The 21,195-nt window shown below is 37.8% G+C and overlaps 1 protein-coding gene across 1 annotated transcript; it reads right to left on the bottom strand.

Annotated features, from left to right (window-relative positions):
* Window positions 1-14,724: 14,724 nt before the first annotated feature.
* On the bottom strand, window positions 14,725-15,494 carry Pudp (pseudouridine 5'-phosphatase). The gene has a single exon (XM_034518646.2). It carries the CDS (start codon window positions 15,492-15,494, stop codon window positions 14,790-14,792), a length of 705 nt encoding a protein of 234 aa, XP_034374537.1. The 3' UTR covers window positions 14,725-14,789.
* Between the last annotated feature and the right edge of the window lie 5,701 nt (window positions 15,495-21,195).

The raw sequence follows: 21,195 nt of genomic DNA, 5'->3' as shown, positions 1-21,195 counted from the left end.
TGAATGATATCTCAGTAGTAAACTGAAAACATTGTCTGGGAACCTGGCTCATATGTTCTTTCTCTCCCACTTCCTGCAATCCGGTGCTTAAGGCAGGCTTGCTGTGTCTAAGGGATCTTCACTTACAGGTGCCAACAAAGTTTAAATTTGTTGGGAAAAAAGGGTGAGGAGGCTTAAAATAATTTTTATAGTATATTCAGTGATGTATGTGAAAGGAATGTGATAGAATCTCTTTGAGTTATCAGAGAATGGTATTTCAAATCTTGTTTTTCAACTGTCATAAAAATATCAAAACACTGTATTAATAAAATGTAATAATTAAGTCTAATATTACTTTTTCAGAATTTTTCTCCATTTATTGAGAAAATTTAGGTTTTTTAAATAGTAATATTTTTCTAGGAAAATATGGACTGCCTTTTAAATTGTCTAGGGCAAATATCTAGGGCACAATTCTTGTACTGGCAAGAAAAACCTGATGTTTCTTTAGTGTACAGTTCTAAAAAGTATAACTCTGTAAAGTGCTTTTGCTTTTCTCAGTTCTCCTTGAGTCAGGATCTGCATAGCCAAACAAAACCTGTGTCAGTGCTAGGCTTGATTCACACCCATTGTTTGAAGTTCTTTTCTTTCCATCTTGAAGAATATAGGATGAGTCATAGGCGTGATGACAGAGCCACCACCACACTGACAAGGACAATGGCAGCGAGGACTAAAAGGGAGATTACCTTGAAAACATGGCCAGGGCTTTGTAAAGGCTTGAGAACATAACCTCAGTTCTTTTACTGTAATTACATCATCCTCCCCCGCCTCCCCAGTCCTCTCTTGTACCTCTACCCTTATGATGTTTTAAAGTCATGTCTTCTTTTTCTATAATTGTTACACACACACATACACATGTGAGAGAGAGAGGGAGAGAGAGATATTTCTAAATATACAAACACAACCTATTAAGTTTGTATAATGTTACTTATACATGCATGTTTTCAGGGCTGACCATTTGTGTTGGGTAACTAATTGGTGTGCTCTTTCTGGGTAAGCCTATTTCTCCTCCCGTTTTCAGCATTCTTTCACTGTATACAGTCTTTTACTTAGGGTCCTTACTATATCTGTAAGTTGCATGCCAAATAGATTGAATAGGTGATAACTGTAATTATTTTATAGTTACATTCATTATACTTTTATTGAGTCTTAGAATTTAACATTGAATTAAATCTAAATAATGAAATTTCATGATAAAAGTAAAAATTATGGGGTGGGGATACTAAGTAGTGCCTACTGAAATGTGTGTATGTATGTGTAGATGTCTGTGTGCAAAAAATCCTACTATACTGAATATATACACATATGCATATATATATTGAGTATATATGTGTGTATATTCAGTATATATATTGAAATTAACATGGAACCACATGAAAATGTTTAAAAGTTCAAATTTTGAACATTTGATTTTCATACATTTAATATAGTTATTTCAAATATAAGGCAAACGTGGACATTTTAGAGAAATTAAAAACCAGAAGTGATGGTCTTGAAAGTTGGCTGAATACAGAAATAATCTTCTTTCCCAAAAGTTTTATTTCTTGATTTAACTGTGAATAGGTTAATTGGCAATCAGATACCCAAGGAAGTTTTGTTCTTCTGCTAATTACATTTTCCTCATCATGCAATGGTTGGACCATTAGAGAGCTCTTGCCTCATTATGTGTGGACTCCGTCTTTCTCTCTTGTTTCACAGCTCTGAGTCACTGCAAATCATTATAATTAGCATTTTCAGTGAATCATTGTTAATATTAATTAAATACCTAAAGAATGTCTCAAGGATCTGTAGAAATTAAATTAAATTAAATTAAAAGCCAACAAATCAAATTTCAATTTGTATAGGAAACGTCTTTACATTTGCCTGCTAATAATTTTTTTTGAAGTAATGAGTATCTCTAAAGAATCTTCATTCCATAAACCTCCTGGATAAAAGAAAATATTTAGTTATTATGGAACTGAAATTAAGAGCTGCACGCAAGTGACAGAGCAATTTTAATTCCTTAGGCTCTAATCGCATCTTACCATTTGTATCCCAATCATTTTCTTAAACAATATTTAATTATTAGTGAATGATACATCACTTATTAAGTGATAAACAAAAGTTAGCTGTATCAAATAAGCTTGCAACTTTAAATACGGTAATAGAAGGAACAATATATGTTTTTAACTAATTTCACTCAGCTCCCAAAGATTGAAGACTAACATAAATATTGTGAGTTTCTTTAATCATGAGAAAAATTATCTGAAAGTAAAGGAAAATTAGCACACGCACAGTCCCTGAAATATGCAAATCTTGGACTAATTGTACTTTGAAAGATACTACATAATCCCTAAAACATTATTGTGTTTGTGTAACTGCTGTGCTTTGTGCTTACATGTTAGGGCAGACACTTCCTTGATACAAGTAGTCTTCTCCACCTTATGAGAATTTATATTCTAACTTTACCTATTACAGGCCATTGCCTCTGCCTCATCTTGCTATTGCATGTGTTCCTGGACCATCTGCTCCCCCACCTATGCCTGGGACCACTGATATCTCTCTTCCCTCACTATGGAAAATATTCTTCAGCTGTTCAAGATCCACTGCTTTAAATCCTGTCTCAGTTAATATGCTACACACAAATTCATAGGCATCTCAGTGTTGCTTGGAGATTGGTAATAATAAGTGCAATGGTAGTTTTAATTATTGGGGTCTAAAAGGGCTTAACAGATAGGACAAAATCATTTTCATTAAGTAAGTACTTCATCTTGATCTTTATGCAGGTCCCCCAACAACTGGGGGACTCTGTTTCTCCTAATTGGGCTGTTCTGTCTGGCCTCAGTGGGAGAGGATATACCTAGTCCTGCAGTGACTTGAGGTACCAGGGTACCTCAAGGTACCTACTCAGGGTAGGTCAGTACCCAGAGTGGGCCTGACCCCTTCTTAGAAGGGGAGGGGAGGGAATGTGGAGGGATGGGTTTGTTAGAGAAGTCTTGGGTTTATATCAAGTGTAGCAGACAGTTTGTAGAGTTCAATATAGTACTTTTTAGTTGTTTAGTTTCCCCATTACTGACACAGTTTCTTCATGTGGTCTGCTGGTGCAACTGATATGCACATATTGACACAATTGCTAGCTAGAGCCCATAGTTTACCTTGGCATTCTCTCTCCGTGTTACATAGGCCCATGGGTTTCACTGAACTCCTAAGGCCATGAATCTAACATTAATTTCAGAGTTCTGTGGCTTTGATTGACTACCCTCAAATCTGCGTTCCATACTCTACCCCTCTCCTATTTCCCAGAACTCTCTTGAATCCTTTCTGACCTTTATTTTCTGTCTCTATTGTACTCATGCCTTTTCCAGAATGCAATATATTTAGATCCTACAGAACATAACCTTTAGAAACAGACTTATTGAGTAATGTGCTCTTGCGTTTCCTTATGTTGTTTTGTGTCTCGATAAAGCTGCAGTTTTTCATCACCAAACAGTATCCCATTGTGTACATGTACCCACTTAAGCTTAGAAAAGGACACATTTTTGCCTAGTATTTTTTTTTTTTTTTTGAGGAGGGGAATAATTATCAAAATGCAGCTATAAACATTTGTGTGTTGGTTTCTGTGTGGAGAAAACTTTTCAATTGGGAGCTCTTTTGTTTGATTCTGTAGCAAGATTATGTTTAACTTTGTAAGAAAAAGAAAAGCAAAACTGTTTTTCAGTGCCACTGAATTGTTTTGCATTTTTACAGTTAAGTGTCTGTTGTTTTCCAGTTGGTATTGGTGGGTTTTCTCTAGTTTATAAGAATTGAATCATCCTAATAGATGTCATTGCTTAAAGTCTAATAAGTAACTTATCACATCCAATTTCCAGCTGTCCATCTTCAGTGGTCCTCTGCTGTGCCCTAATTTTTTGAGTTAGATTTTCTTATTGCTGAATTTCAAGAGTTTTAAGTGTCTTTTGTATATTTCGCTGTGACTTCTTTATTGGATATATGCTTTAGGAAAGATTTACTTCAAATCTGAAGCTTGTTTTTAATGTTTTTCTTCTTCTCTTACTATTTATCTTTCATATAGCAAAAATATTAGCTTTAATACAATCAAATGTCACTTGTTTTTATTTTTTATCATTTTCTGTCATGGATCATGACCAAAGAACAGCTGTCAAATATAAAATCAGTAAGAATGTGTTATCTGCCTGGAGTTGATAGCTTTATATTTGTGTTTAGGTTTTTGGTGTATCTTGAGTTATTTTGTGAAGATCTGTATAAATAGTCCGTTCTGTTTGCATAAAAGCATCTGGTTGATTGTTTAGAAGACAATGTTTGAACTGCCTTAGCTGTGCCTGGTGAGTTTATCTGTAGGCAAGTTCTTGTTTCTCTTATTGCTCGCCGAATCTATCCTCAGTAAAACCATGATTTCTTAGTTACTATAGTCTTAGTTACACTAAGTCTTGAAATCATAGTGTTAGCTTCTCCATTTTTCTTTATTATTGTGTTTGTTACTCTAAATCATTTGGATTCCTGCCTACTGTAAATAGAGAATCAGTGGACATGGATGAGAAATTATCACTGTAGGGTATAAGAATTCTGTAGGTATAACTCCAGGAGTGGTATAGTGAGGTCACATGGTGGTTATATTTTTAGCATTTGCTCCCACTAGTCGGTTGTTGGTCATAATGCCTATACTGCCAGGGTCCTTCCATGTGCTTATAAGTTGAAGCATATCCCCTTTCTCCTATACCACATTCAGGGTATTGGGTCACATGTTTATTGAAGATGCTGTCCCTTTTCTACAGTTTTGGCTTGTTTGTGAAAAATCAGGTAACTGTATGAATGTAGACTTATATTCATGTCCCTATTTTTTCCTGTTGATCCATGTATCTGTTCTATGCCAGTACCATGCTGCTCTTATTACTATCTCTCTGTAGTATGACTTAAAATCACAGATGCTGATGCCTCCAATACTGTTTTTGTTGTTCATTTTTGTTGCCATCCTTAGTCTTTTTCATTTCCATATGAAACTATATATTGCTTTTTTTTTTCCAATTTCTGTTAAGGATTATATTGGAATTTGGATGGCTATTGTATTGAATCTATATATTATTTAAAGTCACGTGGCTATTTTTAAAATATTAATCCTACCAATCCACGAGTAAGGTCTGTAAATCTTCTGGTATCATCTTCAGTTTCTTTCTTCAGTCTCTTAAAATTTTTCTTGTGTCAGCCTGTCTCAACCTCGGAAATATTTATTCCACGATTTTTCCCTTTTAGCTATTATGACTTTTTCTTTGTTGTTTTCTTGATTTCTCTCCTAGTAAGTTTGCTGTTAGTACATAGGAAGCCTATTGACATTTTTGTGTTAATTTTTGTATTCTGCTACATTGCTAAATATGTTTTTTTTTTCTGCTTTGGAGAATTTCTGGTAAAGTCTTTAACATATAGAATCTTATCTTCAAATAAGGATAACTTCGACTTTTTAAATTTTTTAAATTGCTCTTCTATTTTTTAACTGCTACTGTCTTTCTTTAAGCACTCTATTGAAAATGAACAGAGGGAATGGAATCCTTATCTTGTTCCTCATTTTAGTTGAAGTACTCCAGCACACAGAGGTAACACTATTTTTACCCTAAGAACCTTATAGGGCTCTTGGAAAGAAACTTACAATGTATACTTTATTTTCAAACCGAGCCCCCAAGCATTTTCAACTGTGAAGTTAGTCCAAACTCAACTTGTGACCATTTCCCACTTACTGTTCAAATATTCCCATCACTGGCTCCAGAGCCTCTCATATCTGGTCGACACTGATTCTTTGATTATTTGCCTAAGCTGTGTTCATAACAGAGCCACGTCCTGTGACCTCAGCTCTCATGCTTTTCAGCAAGTTTGCTAATTGTTAGTTCTTTTCATTTTTCCTTTGTTGTTTTGAAGACCACTATGTCTTTATTTTCCAGAGCAGAAACTCGGGTATTCATTATTATGTGGTCAAGACAAATAGAAGTTGTATACTGAGTTTTAGACTGGCTGAAATCTGAATAGTTTATAGCTACTTTTCCCCTGTATTTTATATATGCTTTAAGGGTATAAAACAGAAAGGCCTCTGGTAGACAGAAAGGTAGATGATAAGAGGGTAAATACATGAAGTAAGACTTCACAAATAGAAAAAGAAGAAAAGTTTCTTTTACTAATATAGACATCAAGTAGCTCGATTCCATTTCCTGTACGGAATGATATTTTTCAATTTGTCTCATATGTTCTGTTGCTGAAATAATTATATGTTCTTAAAGAGGTGAATAAAAAAATTAAGAAATCAGACAAAAAATCTAAGTCTGTTTTATGCTTCCTAAACATTCTTTCTCTGCTTGGCTTACAACTTTACAGCTCATCATTCTCCCTGATCTCTGAACATGCTCTGTCCAGGTCTCTCTAGTCGTTTTATTAGTACTTTTCGATTTTCTATAAACTATAAATGTTATTGAAGTTTTTAAGTGAGCCTTTCCTTTTTCTTTTCTATCATAAGCATTAACGGAGAAGTCTTCATTGCTTCTCACAGTCGAATCCATGTTCCATGCAAAGTCTCTCCTATCAACTTCACCTCGTAAGTATTCCTCAAGTGATGCATTTCTCTTTCTCAGTTTGTAACAATTACCTCACAGCTAAGTTACCTCTATTCCTCATTGTTTCTCTCAAACTGATTCTCTACACACACAATTATCATATCTGCAAACCTAACTTAGTGTCCTTCTGAAGACAGAGTTGTGGCCCCTACCTGTGGTCTCTCAGTCTTTACATTCTATATTACAACACTCTCTAGCCTCACCTCCCTAACACTGCCATTCATTCTACATTCCAGTCACTGGCTTCACTACAAACTCACTAGAGTTGATGTCCAGTCTCTTCCTAGAGTCCCAGACGTGGATATCAAGTTGTTGTTGCATCTTTATATATACATTCTAACACCTTAAAATGGACTGCCCATGCTTTTCTTTGTTGATTTTTCCATTTCTAACATTTATTTAGCAAAATTGTCACTTTGTTAGTCTGAATCTCAAAAACAAAACAAACAAAACACTGAAGTCCTTCAACTCAAAATGTTCCTCTCAAATATAGACATTTCACATCTCAATCTACCCAAGTTTCTCAGTCTAACTACTAAATGTCACCCTTCCTCCATCCTTTCTTCTACTCTCCTTTCTTCTGCTTCTGCAATGCTGAGCCACAGTTCCAGTCAACTGAGTTGTGACAGACCCATGGACCCACAAGACAACAGAGGCTCATGCCTGCATGTGCCCACACTCGAGTCTGAGTCTACATTGTTCCCTACAGGTGGTAGAGGACACAGGCAGAGCCAGCTCCAAGAGTGCTCCCCCACCTCCGCTGGTGCCCACAAAAACCTCTCCACGAAACTCCAGGACAGTGAGTAATCTCCAGCCTAGTTCACAAAACTAGGCAGGCTTCTTTCTGTCTCCCCCTTTCTCTCTCCACATGTTCCTTGTTAGCTTCTTCTAATTATTAGCTACCATTAGCTCCTGCCTAGTTCAAAAAGACTAGGTCCCTCTCCTTCTCTCTCCATGTGTTCCTGGTCAGCTTCTCTGCTTTAACTCCTCTCTCTTCTTCTTTCTCTCTATCTCTCCCTCTCCACCTGCTCTCCAAGGTGGAGCAAGATGGTGACTCCCTAGCCTCCACTTTGCCCATCCCCCCAGCTCCACAGAGAGGGCTTCTTCACAGCTAACAGCTGTCTTTCAAGTCACAGCGCCTGCTGTGACCCTTCTTCTAAGACTCTTTCCTCAGGTGAGAGATTTCCCTTATATTTTAAGCTCTCAGAAGCGCTGACTTCAGCCTTTGCGGGCTGCCTGCTAACATAAGTTTCTTTCTCTTTCCCCATGTGTTCTCCAACTCAACAAGATGGTGGGGACTTCCTAATCTGCACTCTCTGCCCCTCCCCCCAGGGGTTCCTGCTCGCTTTTCAAGAACACTGGCTCTAAACTCTAGTCCCCAGTGTTTCTCCCCTGCAGGGAGTCACACAGCCTGCTAACATGGGCTAACATAGGCTTTTCCCCTTATTCTCCATCTGTGGCCGACTGCGACCATTTAAAAGTAGTGGGTCAGAGATCCTGCTTGCTCCCTTTCCCACCTCCATCGTTCTTCCTCTTGGCCAAAAGCACCAGGCCAGGCCTGGTTGCCACGTGTCTCTCCCATAGACACAGCCTTTCACTCTCTCTGACTCTTGGCTCTTCTATCAAGCCTATATATCTCTTCCTCTAAACTTTCTTCAAGTTAGCTGTTTTCTCCTTCTCTACATTTAAGATTTCTAAGAAAAAAAGGGGGAATACAGGACCTCTCTGCAGAACACCCAGACACCACATGGCAGAGCAAGGCCCTCCCCCACTGCTCCTAAATCCACCATTACTGTTTTTTTTTTTTCTCCCTAACAGGAACACCTACAGCAACAATGTCCGTGCTTCCCAACCAAAAATTTTCTTGTGTTTTTTGTTTGTTTGTTTGTTTTAATGCTTCCTTTTCTCGCTAACACTCGTGATATATGTCCAACATTTTTTCAACCTTTATAATTTCTTCAAGGTTCAAAAGCCATCTTATTTACTTCCACAGGTTAAATCAACATGCTGATCACCAGTTTCAGCTTTTAATTAACAACTAGTTCCCTTTTTTCAGACAAACTGTTGCTGCCCACCCCAGATACATAACTAACATGATGTTTTTCTTCCTCAGCCATCCAAAGCAGACTCAAAGGTGCCTTCTAGGACTAAAACTTCCTCAAACACCTTTGCTTTTCTAGGATCTCAACCACAGATCATGACGTGCTTGCTCCCAAATAGCCTAATGCTTGCTACACACCCTTTGCAGACATCCCCCTGCCGGGGTGCTGCTTCCGTGTTGTGATTATCCTATAGGCGCTCCCACAAGTCCAGCAAAGACAACGCCATCTCCTGGAACCTATCTGCGATGCAGTTTTCTTCCAGCCACCTCGTCTGACTGAAGACCCCAGAGATAGATGCTGATACCCAGACATACATGCTGAGATCCAGAGATGTGATGAAGACTCTAGAGACACATGCCAGACTGAGAGACACTCACTACAAAAGACAGATCCAGACCTTCCAGCTACAGATGAACTCTTTTGCCAGTCAAATAGCTAAAGTCACATGTTAGTAAGGAAAACATAATGTCTATTTAGATTAATCAGATGTTGTTACCCTCAAACTGTACCACCTGTGTTTAATTGTTTCAATGATCCCTTGCCTTCCTAACCCCCACCCCCCAGCTCCCCCTACCCTGTGGCTTGTGTCACACCCTATGGCCTTCATAGTGTTTTCTTTTAACCCCCTCATCCAAAATTTTTACTAAAAGAGAGTGAGATGTTGGGCTGTGAAGAGATGGTTTGGTCTCCCTGGCAGAGTCCTGGGTTTGAGATAGCTGGGGACCCAACAGGACACTGCCTGTCAGGGAATGTCCCAGATTCTAGACTACTCCATGTGGTCCACATCTCTCATTAATGCAGAGTTGCCCCCCCTTTTATGAAAGAAAAGAGAGTGGGATGTCGGGCCATGGAAGGGTATCCTGGTTCTTGGGTTGTAGGTTCGGCCAAGCCCCCAGAACCCAGGCTCCTGTCAGGAGGTCTAATCTCCATTCAACCTGCACCCTTCAGTCAGTAGGACACAGGTGCAGGGCATGATGAACAGGCCCCAGACCCTAGAGAGATTTACATACTAATGAGGTACCTGAAGGCCAGAGGGTGGAGTCAAATAAGCATTCCTCCCCAGCCCCTCCTCCTCTTCCCATCCCTATTTAACTCAGGTCTGCCTTGGGTTTAGGGGGTGTGCATCCAGATCTATCTACCATCCGTCATGCCAATAAACTGGTTTTGGAAACCCAAAGACTTCCTTGTGTGTTGGGGCTGCACTATGAGGAATTGTGGAGAGGCCTTCAGTGAGCAGCCAGGTCTGACTTCCAGCTGGAGGAACCCAGAGCATTCCAAGCCAACTATACACAGCCTGTCGTGAGGAACTCTGTGGTTCCCTAGCCATTTTTATCTACACATGACAATGATCCTTTGCCTTCCTAACGCCTACCCTCGACTCTCCTTACCCTGTGACTTGATTGTGCTACACCCTACAGCCTGTGTAGTATTTTCCTTTGACTTCCACCTCATCCAAAATTTTCACTACAAATGACACAGTCACTCTAGTGATGCCCTTCCTTTTTAAAAAAGAAAAAGGAAGAGTTGTGGGGCAGTGGGCTGTGAAAGGAAGCTGGGTACTTGGTCTAGTGCAGGCTTTGAACCCCAGTGACCCTAATGGGACGGTAGGAGTTCAGCCTTGCTCCTGGGCCCTGGTTCCTTTCACTTATCCATAACCCCTCCCAAAGAAAGGTTTGTGGCCTTAGGTCACGTAAGTAGCACAGGTAGCACAGGTAGAGGGTGTGACTACAGGTTGTAGAGCCTCAAGAGATATTAATGAGATACCTAAAAGCCAGAGGGCATAACCAATTAAGCATTCTTTCCTGACCCACCTCCTTACAAAAGATATTTAACCTCAGGCCTACCCTGAGGACATGGGTTACAGCTTCATCCACTTTCTGCCATGATAATAAACATTTTAAAACCATGGATTTCCTCATGTCTTTGGGGTCTGCCATGAAGAACCATAGAGGGGGCCTTCAACTAATGAGCTGCAGCCTAATCTCCCACCAGAGGACTTCTCTATGTTCCAGCCATGGAAACCTGCCAACTCAAGCAAGCTAGTTGAGCCAGCCATGACCCAGCCAAGTGAGTTGCCTTGACCAACAGTCTCATTCACCCCATGGGGTACTGCAGGAGCTTCTTTCCCTCATCTATCTTGGCTGTGGGGTGGTTCAGCCCATATGTCCCCTGTCTCAGTCTCTCTGCAATCCCCAGAGGTGTCTGGGTGCTCAAGGGCTGAGACCACCAGTCTCCTGCCAGTTGTCTTGGCCTGGAGACCCCAGACCCAAGAGCTCTGCCCCCATGGGATCTCAGACTGAGATTTCCCCATGCCTGGAGTGGGTCTTGATGGCTTCTCATAGCCCAGCATCTGTCCTGCAACATGTGGAGTAAACTCGGTCAAATTCCCATGCTTCTGCCTCCCTGACCTAAGGCAGACACGTGGGATCTACAAATCAGCCCAATAGGACCCATGCCCACATTGGAGCTACAGACCCATATTCTCTTAGGAAGTCTTTCTGGTACATGTATTTAAAGAAGCAGCACATTCCCTTTTCCAAAGCCTCAATACTCTCTATCATACCACTTTGCTTTGTCTACTTCATATCATTATCTGTATTTGATATCATTATCTTTATATTACTATCCTTATTTAAATGTTTAGATATTTACTTCTTTCTCATATGCTTGTTGAAAAGATCCTAGTTGGTAGGAAATTGGTCTTATCACTGTCTTACATAGTACTTAACACATGGTTGATAAACAACAACCATTAAATGAATGAATGAATGGATGAATGGCCAAACAAATGTCTACCAATATATTCAAGTCTATTTTAACTGATACAAATAATAAAAATATAAGAGGGAAATGGGTAGCTCTTAAATCTGATGGATAAAGGCAAACCTACCGTTTGGAAGGGGTGATGAACTATGCTTCCTCTACCTGGGAAGGTCAGTAGTCTTTGGGCATGGACATTGAATTGCCAACTCTTTCTCTAGAAGCCTAAGCCCTGGAAGTAGCATGCCATCAGATTATTTATTTTCAAAGCTAGTGGCATAAATTCTGTGTTCAAGGTATAATGATTTCTTCTAAACTGAAATCTAGTCAGTAAACTCATGGGAAATGAGTTGGCAGAGAAGATGGCAGCAGTAAGTAGAAAAACAAACCCAAAGTTCATGACAGCAGGCTTTGGTGGGCATTTAATTCCCAGAAAATTATTAACTCCCTTGCTAAAATTGCTCCTTTACAAGCAATCAAAAGTGTTAGGCAGTCTTCATTAGCCATCTGAATCTAAATTGTGAAGTTTTGTGTTCTAAGACTTTTTACCCCAATAAACTAGCACTTAAGTTTGTTAGAATACCTGAGTAGCTCAGTTAAAATGTGTGTGTGTGTGTGTGTGTGTGTGTGTGTGTATGTGTATGTTTGTGTGTGTGTGTGCATGCACATACACACATGTGCATGGGGTATATGTTTTTGAATGGGTATATATGCTATTTAATACATATATGGTTCACATATACTCCAAAGTCTATGTGGTATAAAGTATTCTCATTACCTATAGTGTCTTTGGTCACTCTTTGTAAAAAAAAAAAAAAAAAAAAAACCATAATCTTGCTTTATGTACATTTTTCCTTAATGGCATCTTATTTAATATTCAACTGACCTATTGACAACAAGTTCACAATCAGGAATACTACAAGACACCCTGGGTAGAACGTATATGACAGATCTCATATTTCCTTTATTAGAACAATCTACTGTTCTCGTGCCTTGCAATACTATACAATAGAGAACCAGCCAACCAAAACACAAACACAGAGCACCTGTCACTAACAGGCTGCGTGATGAACACACTTGCAGCAGCAGACCTACAACAAAAATGTCCTGTAACACCTTGTCTGATATCATCTGATATGTGCAGGGGCTAAGTTGAACTTCCCCATCTGTTTATATTTGTTCATAGACCACAAAAGTATCACAAGCAATGGGAGTAATAGAAATTTTAGCAAGTAGGGTAATTTACAACATATGATCTGCAATAAATGTGGATGGATAGTATGTACGTGCACAATTTGATATGTGTACATGCAAATGCTGAGAGAACAAGGTAGTACACAGGAAGAAGGATGATGTAAAAAGTTTTCTCTTAAAATTTACTTACCAATTAACTTAAAAACCTTTGTTTTCATTTTAATTAGATTTATGATTTATGAGGATCTGAAAATATACGCACACTAAATGTATATGACTATAGTTGCTTATAGATTACCTTCTATTTACAAAAATGGTCATAGGGGAAAAATAAAAAATAGAAATAAGCCATCCTTCTCTAGCCTTACCAAAAGCAAATCCAAACATCTCCTGAATTTTTGTTTTTCTAAGTATTTTGGAAAGATTCTCTCTCTCTCTCTCTCTCTCTCTCTCTCTCTCTCTCTCTCTGTCTATATATATATATATATATATATACACACACACACACACACATACACACACACACACATACACACACACACACACACTTTCATTCATTTTTGAAAATGTACAAGAGATATTGCTTCACTTAGTTAACTTGTAAAGATGTTAGCAAGATGTCCCAGTTGGTTTGGAAAAGAATTATTGAGTAAACAAATATCCAGGCCGTTGAGAGTGTTAAGGCAGTTTGTCAAGTGATGTGAAACAGTCCACATCTAGAGGAAGTCATCTGCACTCATTCCTCTGCAGGCACAGACAATGTGTAGCTGAATTCCAAAGGAGAAGCCGATCTACAGAAGCATAAAGGTAAAAAGATTGTCCATCATTTATACCAAACCCAGTCTTACTAAACAGCTACAAAAAATATTCTACTTGAAAATTGTAACACCAGAGACTAGAGAGATGTGTCAGCAGTTAAAGAGTGCATCCTGTTTTTGCAGAGGACGCTGTTTGGTTCCCATCACTGACATCTGTCAGTTTACAGCTGCTTGAAACTTCAGCTCTGGGGAATCTGATACTTCTTTTCTGGAATCTGTTGACATCTGCACTTGAGTGAGCATACACACACAACACACACACATACACACACACACACACAATTGAAAAATAAAACATATCAGTTTGGGTGAAGAGACTCATGCCTTTAGTCTTATTACTCAGAAGGCAGAGCCAAGTGGATCTCCATGAGTTCAAATTCAGAATTATCTACACAGCTAGTTCCAGGCCAGCCAGAGCAACATGGAAGGGCCCTATCTCAATAAATGTATAATAATAAATCTTCAAGTAGAAAACATATTCTTAAGGAGGGAAGTAATTTTTTTTCTGAGGTAGAAACATTCTCCAATACAGAATAGGTTATACATAGAAGGTATATGCTGTCTACTCATTAAGACACTGAGTAACGTTCCAAGAGACATCTGAAGTCACAAAAATAACTTAAACCTGGTTCTCACCAAGGTTTCATTCTCAAGCTAATGAGAAGAGAGAATGAGTATCTCACTCATCAGTCAGCACTGTACTGTTAATGTCAACTCCAGAAGACTAGAAGCATCATATACTATGTACATGCACATATATTTATACACATAAAAAGACACATTTATATATGAATGTGCAGTTTAGTCATATATGAATATGTAGTTTATATTTTTCAACTGTCAATGTTCAGAGGGAGAAAACATAAGTGTGTTTACTTGATTTGAGAAAATTATATACTTTACATTTATGCATATATATCCATGAACATGCACATGATATACATGCACATGATATACATAGTATAATCATATAGTTGATATATATATATATATATATATATATATATATATGCATATACACTCCCTTGATTGTACACCAGTTAACCTTGCTTTAGATAGTAACTGCCGATGGTCAGTCTGAGCTCTCAATTTCTTTCTACTGTCAAACGTTCAACAAATCACAGAGGAGGCTGAATAAATAATGGAACACATGACTTTATAACCTACAGTGACAGTAAAGGTTAACAATATGGATGCTGTTGATTTCCTAATGTTTCCACTCAGCAATGTGGGTCCTGAACCAACCTTGGGTTACATGAGGCCCACAGCAGTATGGTCACCGTTCATCCTTACTCCTCATAGGCAGGTAGACCAAACAGTTCAGGCTTGAAGTCGTGGAGGGAACTCAGCACCAGGGTGGCTTTTTTCGTTAGGTCTGTGCTCAGGTTTTCATGAGGTACCATGACGACCTGCATCCCACAAGTCACAGCTGCCTCCACCCCATTTGGAGAATCTTCAAAGACAAGGCAGTCTGCTGGTTCAGGGGGAGGAGAGAACCTCTTGGCACAGGTTAGAAATATATCTGGGGCTGGCTTGCCATTCAGTACTTCAGGATCATCTCCCAGAACAATGTGGTGAAATAAACTAAATAACCCTTTGTGTCGACTGGTCTTTTTATGGAAGGAGTTAGACGCGGAGCTGGTGGCCAGGGCAAAGGGTACGCGTCTTTTCCTTAGGTGGTGGATCAATTGCTCAGCTCCTGGCATGAGTGCAGCTGTGTGTAACACCTTCTGCAGCTTCTCCTGGCTTTCTTTCAATAGTTCTTCTTTGGACATAGGCAACTTCAGGAACTCTACAATGATCTGTGTGGTCTCTATAGCCTTCTTCCCCATGACCAGGGACTGAACATCCCAGTTGTATTTCTTCCCGTAGCGACTGCATATTTCTTGAAACACATCAGTATATAAGTCTTCAGTATTCAGAAGGAGCCCATCCAGGTCAAATATCAGGTGTGTAACTGGCCGAAACTGGGGCACAGAAACTGCCTCCGCCATAGTGGTAGTGGTGGAGGGGCAGGTTCAAAAGATGAGCGCATGCCCAGACGCTTGTCCTACACATGCGTATTGTGGGCCTCTGTGACATATTTTCTATGACAAGCTGACAATTCAAGAAGACTTCGGAGTCATGAGTTTAACAAAATCACCACTTAAACACTGAACAAGAAGCAAGAAAGCAAACAATAATAATATAGGGAATAAAGCTGAAATCATAATGCTTTATTTATGAAATATAAACCTTGGTCTTGTCTGTAATGGATTTAGGTGGGTGGTACAAATGAATCCTTTCAGAATGAAGGAGGAAGCAGATGTGGAAATGGAGAGAGAATGAATTGAAAACAAACAAAATAAAACAAAACCAAACAAACCCAAAACAAGCCTACAATCCTATTCACAAAATGAAACAACGTTGTAAGACTATGAATTTTTCAAAAAATTAAAAGTTAATAAATGTTTTAAAAACATTTATCTGAAAATATAAATTATTTATATCAAAAAATTAGATAAAGGAATTCTTTTCTGGTGAGCATTCATAGATTTTTAAAATAAGACATTATTTTTATGAACTTAATGAATTAATGTCCATTAAGGAATTCAGTACATGAAGAGAACAACTTTTCTTAAACAATCTTAATGATTTTCTGACCACTCTTGTTACATAGGACATACACAAAATTAATATGTCTTGATATTCTATAGCAATATGAATTTTGAGAGGATCTATAGATATCAGAACTAAAATAGTTCATGTCCTATACTAACCATTAGCCAATAAAGTTAGATTGATTACTTAAGCCCTAAATAATCCTAAGTAAGACTGTCTTAGGGGACTGGAGGTATGGCTTGGCTATTAACAGCACCTGCTGCTTTTCTAGGGTTTGATTCCTCGAACCCACATAGCAGTTCACAATAGTATGTAGCTCCTGTTCCCTGGGATTTGACACTCTTTTCTGGCCTTTGTGGATACTGCCTGCTTATGCATATGGTGCACAGACACGCATGCATGGATACATACAAAGTATCTACATAATAAAATAAATAATAATTAAAAAATAAATTCAATGTACTACAAAGACCACATCATGGCAGCATTAGGTACTAGTCACATCAAGTGTGGTAGAAAAACACTTGATCTTACAGTTCTTAGATTCCTGTGTTATGAATTATGTCCAAAATGATCATAATGATCAAAAAGCTGCAGAGTTTAAACAAAAATGTATAAATTGTAAGTCGATGGGTCCCTGATGTAGGTATGTCAACTCTGGGCAGTTAGAAGCTATTACATAACTGAGGTGTCAAACCTAACCTATAGCAAAGCAGTCATAACCGAAAAGAATAATTTAATAATGTAAATTAAAATAATTTAAATAATGTAAATTTAAATAATGTAAACTAAGTCTTCAAGAGGACCAAACTACATTTATGATTAGACCATAATAAGAAAATGTATGTAATACTATGCCAATATGCTAATTACACTGTAAATAGATCTATCAAAACATCATAGTAATCCCCATAAATCTGTATTTATGTGTCAATCAAAAATTTAAAATGAGTAACTATTTATATACACACATGCATACACATATCCCTTTGTTGATTTCTGAGATCCTCAAAAAGCTATGAAGGAAAATTGTATTTGAAATATAAAGTTTGAAAATACATTTGTATGAGAAACTAATAGTATTTAAATTAATCTTTACCCAAAAGTAAAGCTTAATTTAAAAATTAAAAAGATCATTAACATTTGTTTATTAAATAGTATTCTAGTCATATCTCAATGGATGCAAATTCTTAAAATAAAGCATACTCTAGATACTGTAGATAGTATTATGTTCATTTTCCCAGTGAGGAAGAAAGTATAAGAGGTGAAGATTACAGGGATGATAACTGTTGGGGCTGTGAGAGGTAGTTTAGACAGCCCTAGCTCTGAGATATGACCAAGACTGAAAATGGTTTCTCTGATGCTCCATATAGGAAGAAAACCTGCTCCTGGTACTTTGCCATGACATTCTGCCTTCATGAACTAGTTTTATTTTCTTTGACTTCTTTCCAAATCTCATTATTTTCACTAAGGTCCTTTCGTTTTGTCTCTACTTTATTTACCCTGATCAATTCTTAGCTGTTGCCTTCTTGTTCTCTAATACATTCTTGCCGAGAGCTAAAATTCATCCTGCCACATATACTGAATACTTGGTAATCCACATGCGTCATTAATTCTTCTAAGCCTATTGGATAATTGATTAGGCTTTGTAATTTTTTCAGTATTGCATATGAGATGTTGAGCTAGTGAGCTTTAATATTTATGCCTCTATCCTACAAAATCACAGCACACATTACTAGGGCATTCACACAGGCGGAGCACACTGACAAAATTGAAAGGAGTGTAGAGGCAACATAGGCTCAGAGATTTGCCTTGTCCGTCCATGCTATGTTTGAAAATAAGTTGAAATATTTATAAAACAGTAAGTAGTGTTATGCAAGAGTATATGAATTTCTGGTTTCTCTTAAAATTTTTTTCCATGATGTTTCTATATTTTTCAGAGCAATAATGAAGTTAAATTGTAATAATGTTTTCAGTCTTTTTAAAATCTCCTACATAACCTGTTAATTTATGTATAACTGGGCCAGCAGGTGTAAATGCTTATGGCTTGATTTGCCATTTTATGGACTTCTAATTTAAATACTTACAAGCTGCTGTACCATTCCCTATACATGCAATGTAGAAAACTAAGGACTTCCTTCTGATTTGCTTCGTAACTTTGCATTATTTTAAAACAAGTATTTCAAACTGGTTCTAAAACTGACCTACTTTGGAAATTCACTAGTTACTTTTTAAGTGTCAAGAATGACACCTAGGAACACTGCAATCGACATCCTTGCATAAAATAGGAAAGTGAGCCTAGAACGTACTATGACTGTCAAATTCAGAACAGACATGATCCTTTAAAAAAAAGAAAAGAAAAAATAATGAAAGGTAGTCAGTGTAATAAAATTTAATCATAAATTTCCAAAATTTTCCTTTTTTGGGTATAGAAACAGTCATTATTCTTTGTTTATACTTAATATGCTTAATTAGAAAAGCAAATTTAGGGACTGACTCTCCAAAGTTTTACGTGGGTGGGGTGGGACATGAATGTGTAAGCCTGTGTAATTAAAGTGGGTGTTAGTGGACCTGTCTTGAGGAGGCATTTCAGACTGAAACTGTTTTCTGTTTGGGTTATCTGCTACAGATACTTAAAAACATCAAATTCGTGATATCATTTTTAGTTGTGTTTTATGTAAGCAATTGAGAGAGTCTCAATGCATCTGACTTTGGTGAAGGAAGTGGATGTTACGTGCTAGTGAAGAATCCTCAGATGCCACCTTACTATCTCTCACTCTGGGGTTGGGAATCAAGCTGTTTTGTACTTGAACCTTAGTCTATTATTACTATGTAATAGTGGAGCAATAACTTGATAGTTTCTGTGCCATATTTTCTTTATATAACACTGGAGAAAAATGTGAGATATACACACATATATAAATATATATATATGTATATATGTGTATATATATGTATATCTCACATTTTATATATGTATATATACAGACACACATATATGGATATATATGGATATATAGCTCACATTATATATATATATATATATGTACTTATATACAATAAAAATCCTCTAATATAGCATAGTAGCTAAGAGAAATGTAGAGACAAATCTTAAATGTGACATATCACATAAAGAGAAGAATTTAAAAGGAGAGGCTGAATGTGGAGCCACACAGTTTGGTCCCATGATTTGATCATATTATCTTCAAAGAGTTTTAGAAAAAAAATGCTAAAAATTAAAATCTTACCTACTGGAGATTACTGTGGCCTTTACAATTCATAGGGTACAATATACAATTCAATAACTTTAAAAATTGCTACCTTTCCAACCCACCTTGGATTTCTCTGAAAGAAACATAGTATTTTAAATATCATATAAAATTATATAAATATGTAATTATAATATTGTATAAAATATATATTATACATATATATATATCTGGAACTATCTATGTCTTCATTGGCTTATTTGTATTTTTCCTTTGTATTCTCATTACATACCAGTTTCTTTTCTTTTTAATTAATTAATTGATTAACTTTACAAGCCAGTATCAGTTCTTCCTCTCCTCCCAATACTGTCTTAGGCCTTAGGTAAGTCCTCTCCTCATTACCCCTAGAAGGGGAAGCCCCCTTCTAAACAACTAAAAACAACTTAGTTGTTTAGGACTCTAAACAACTGGAAACCAAGATCAAACCAACATGAAAACCAAGATGCTTACCTGCTACATATGTGCAGTGGGCCTAAGTCTAGCCCATGCTCATTCTTTGGTTGGTAATTCAGTCTCTGGGAGCCCTCAAGGGTCCAGGTTAGTTGACTCTGTTGTTCTTCCTATGGAATTCCTGTCCTCTTCGGGTCCCTTAATCTTTCTTCCAACTCTTCAACAAGACTCCCTGAGCTGCATCTAATGTTTAAGTGTGAGTTTCTGTGTCTTATTCCATTGGCTCTTGGGTGGAGCCTATCAGAGGACAGTTATGCTAGGTTTCTGGCTGTGAGCATAATGGAGTCATCATTAATAGTTTTGGGGATTGTTTCTTGCCCATGCGATAGGTCTCAATTTGAGGCAGTCATTGGTTGGCTATTCCCTCAGACTCTGTCCTTGCTTATCTTGTAAGCAGGACACATTTTGTGTTGAAGGCTTTGTGGGTGTCCTTATCATTCCACTGGAAGTCTTGCCTGGCTACAGGAAGTGGCCACTTCAGGATCCATATCTCCCACTGCTAGAAATCTCAGCTAGAGTTGCCCATTTAGACCCTCTAGAGACTTCTCCATTCAGGTTCATCCTAGAGAACATCCAGTTTTTTTCCTTCTCTTCCCACATATGATACCCACCCCCTCCACCTCTGCTTTCTTCCCAATCCCCTGTTCCACCCAGTTCCCTTCCTACAATAGACCTCTAATAACTAATTTTTTTTCTCCTTCTGAAAAAGATTCAACTATCCTCCCCTGTCCTTTCCTTTTTATTTGGCTTCTTTGGGTTTCTTGGTGATAGCATGGTTATCCTGTACTTTATGGCTAATATTCACTTATAAGTGAGTACATATGATGCATGTGTTTTGGGGGTTGGGTTACCTCATTCAGGAAGTGATTTTCTAGTTCCAACCATTTGTCTGCAAAATTCATGATGTCCTTGTTTTTAATGGGTGAGTAGTATTCCATTATGTAGATATACCACATTTTCTGTATCTATTCTTCAGTTGAGAGACATCTAGGCTGATTCTGGTTCTGGTTATTATAAAATCTGCCCATGCACATAGTTGAGCAATTGTGATTGTGGGATGGTGGAACATTTTCTGGGGTATATGCCCATGAGTGGTATAGCTGGGTCTTGAGGTAGAACTATTCTCAATACTCTGAGAAACTGCCAAATTGAATTCCAGAGTAGCTGTACAAATTTGTACTTCCACTAGCAGTGAAGGAGTGTGCTCTTGCTCTACAATCTCTCCAGCATGTGCTGTCCTTTCAGTTTTTAATTTTACCCATCCTAATGGATGTAAGGTGGAGTCAATCTGTTTTGCATTTCCCTGATGACTAAGCATGACACTGAGCATTTCTTTAAGTGCTTCTAGGCTATTTGAGATTCCTCTGTTGAGACT

Source organism: Arvicanthis niloticus, chromosome 14, assembly GCF_011762505.2.
Source record: "Arvicanthis niloticus isolate mArvNil1 chromosome 14, mArvNil1.pat.X, whole genome shotgun sequence".
NCBI classification, from domain to species: domain Eukaryota; kingdom Metazoa; phylum Chordata; class Mammalia; order Rodentia; family Muridae; genus Arvicanthis; species Arvicanthis niloticus.
Note: the sequence above shows the minus strand (reverse complement) of the source record. Positions and strands in the feature narration are given on the sequence as shown.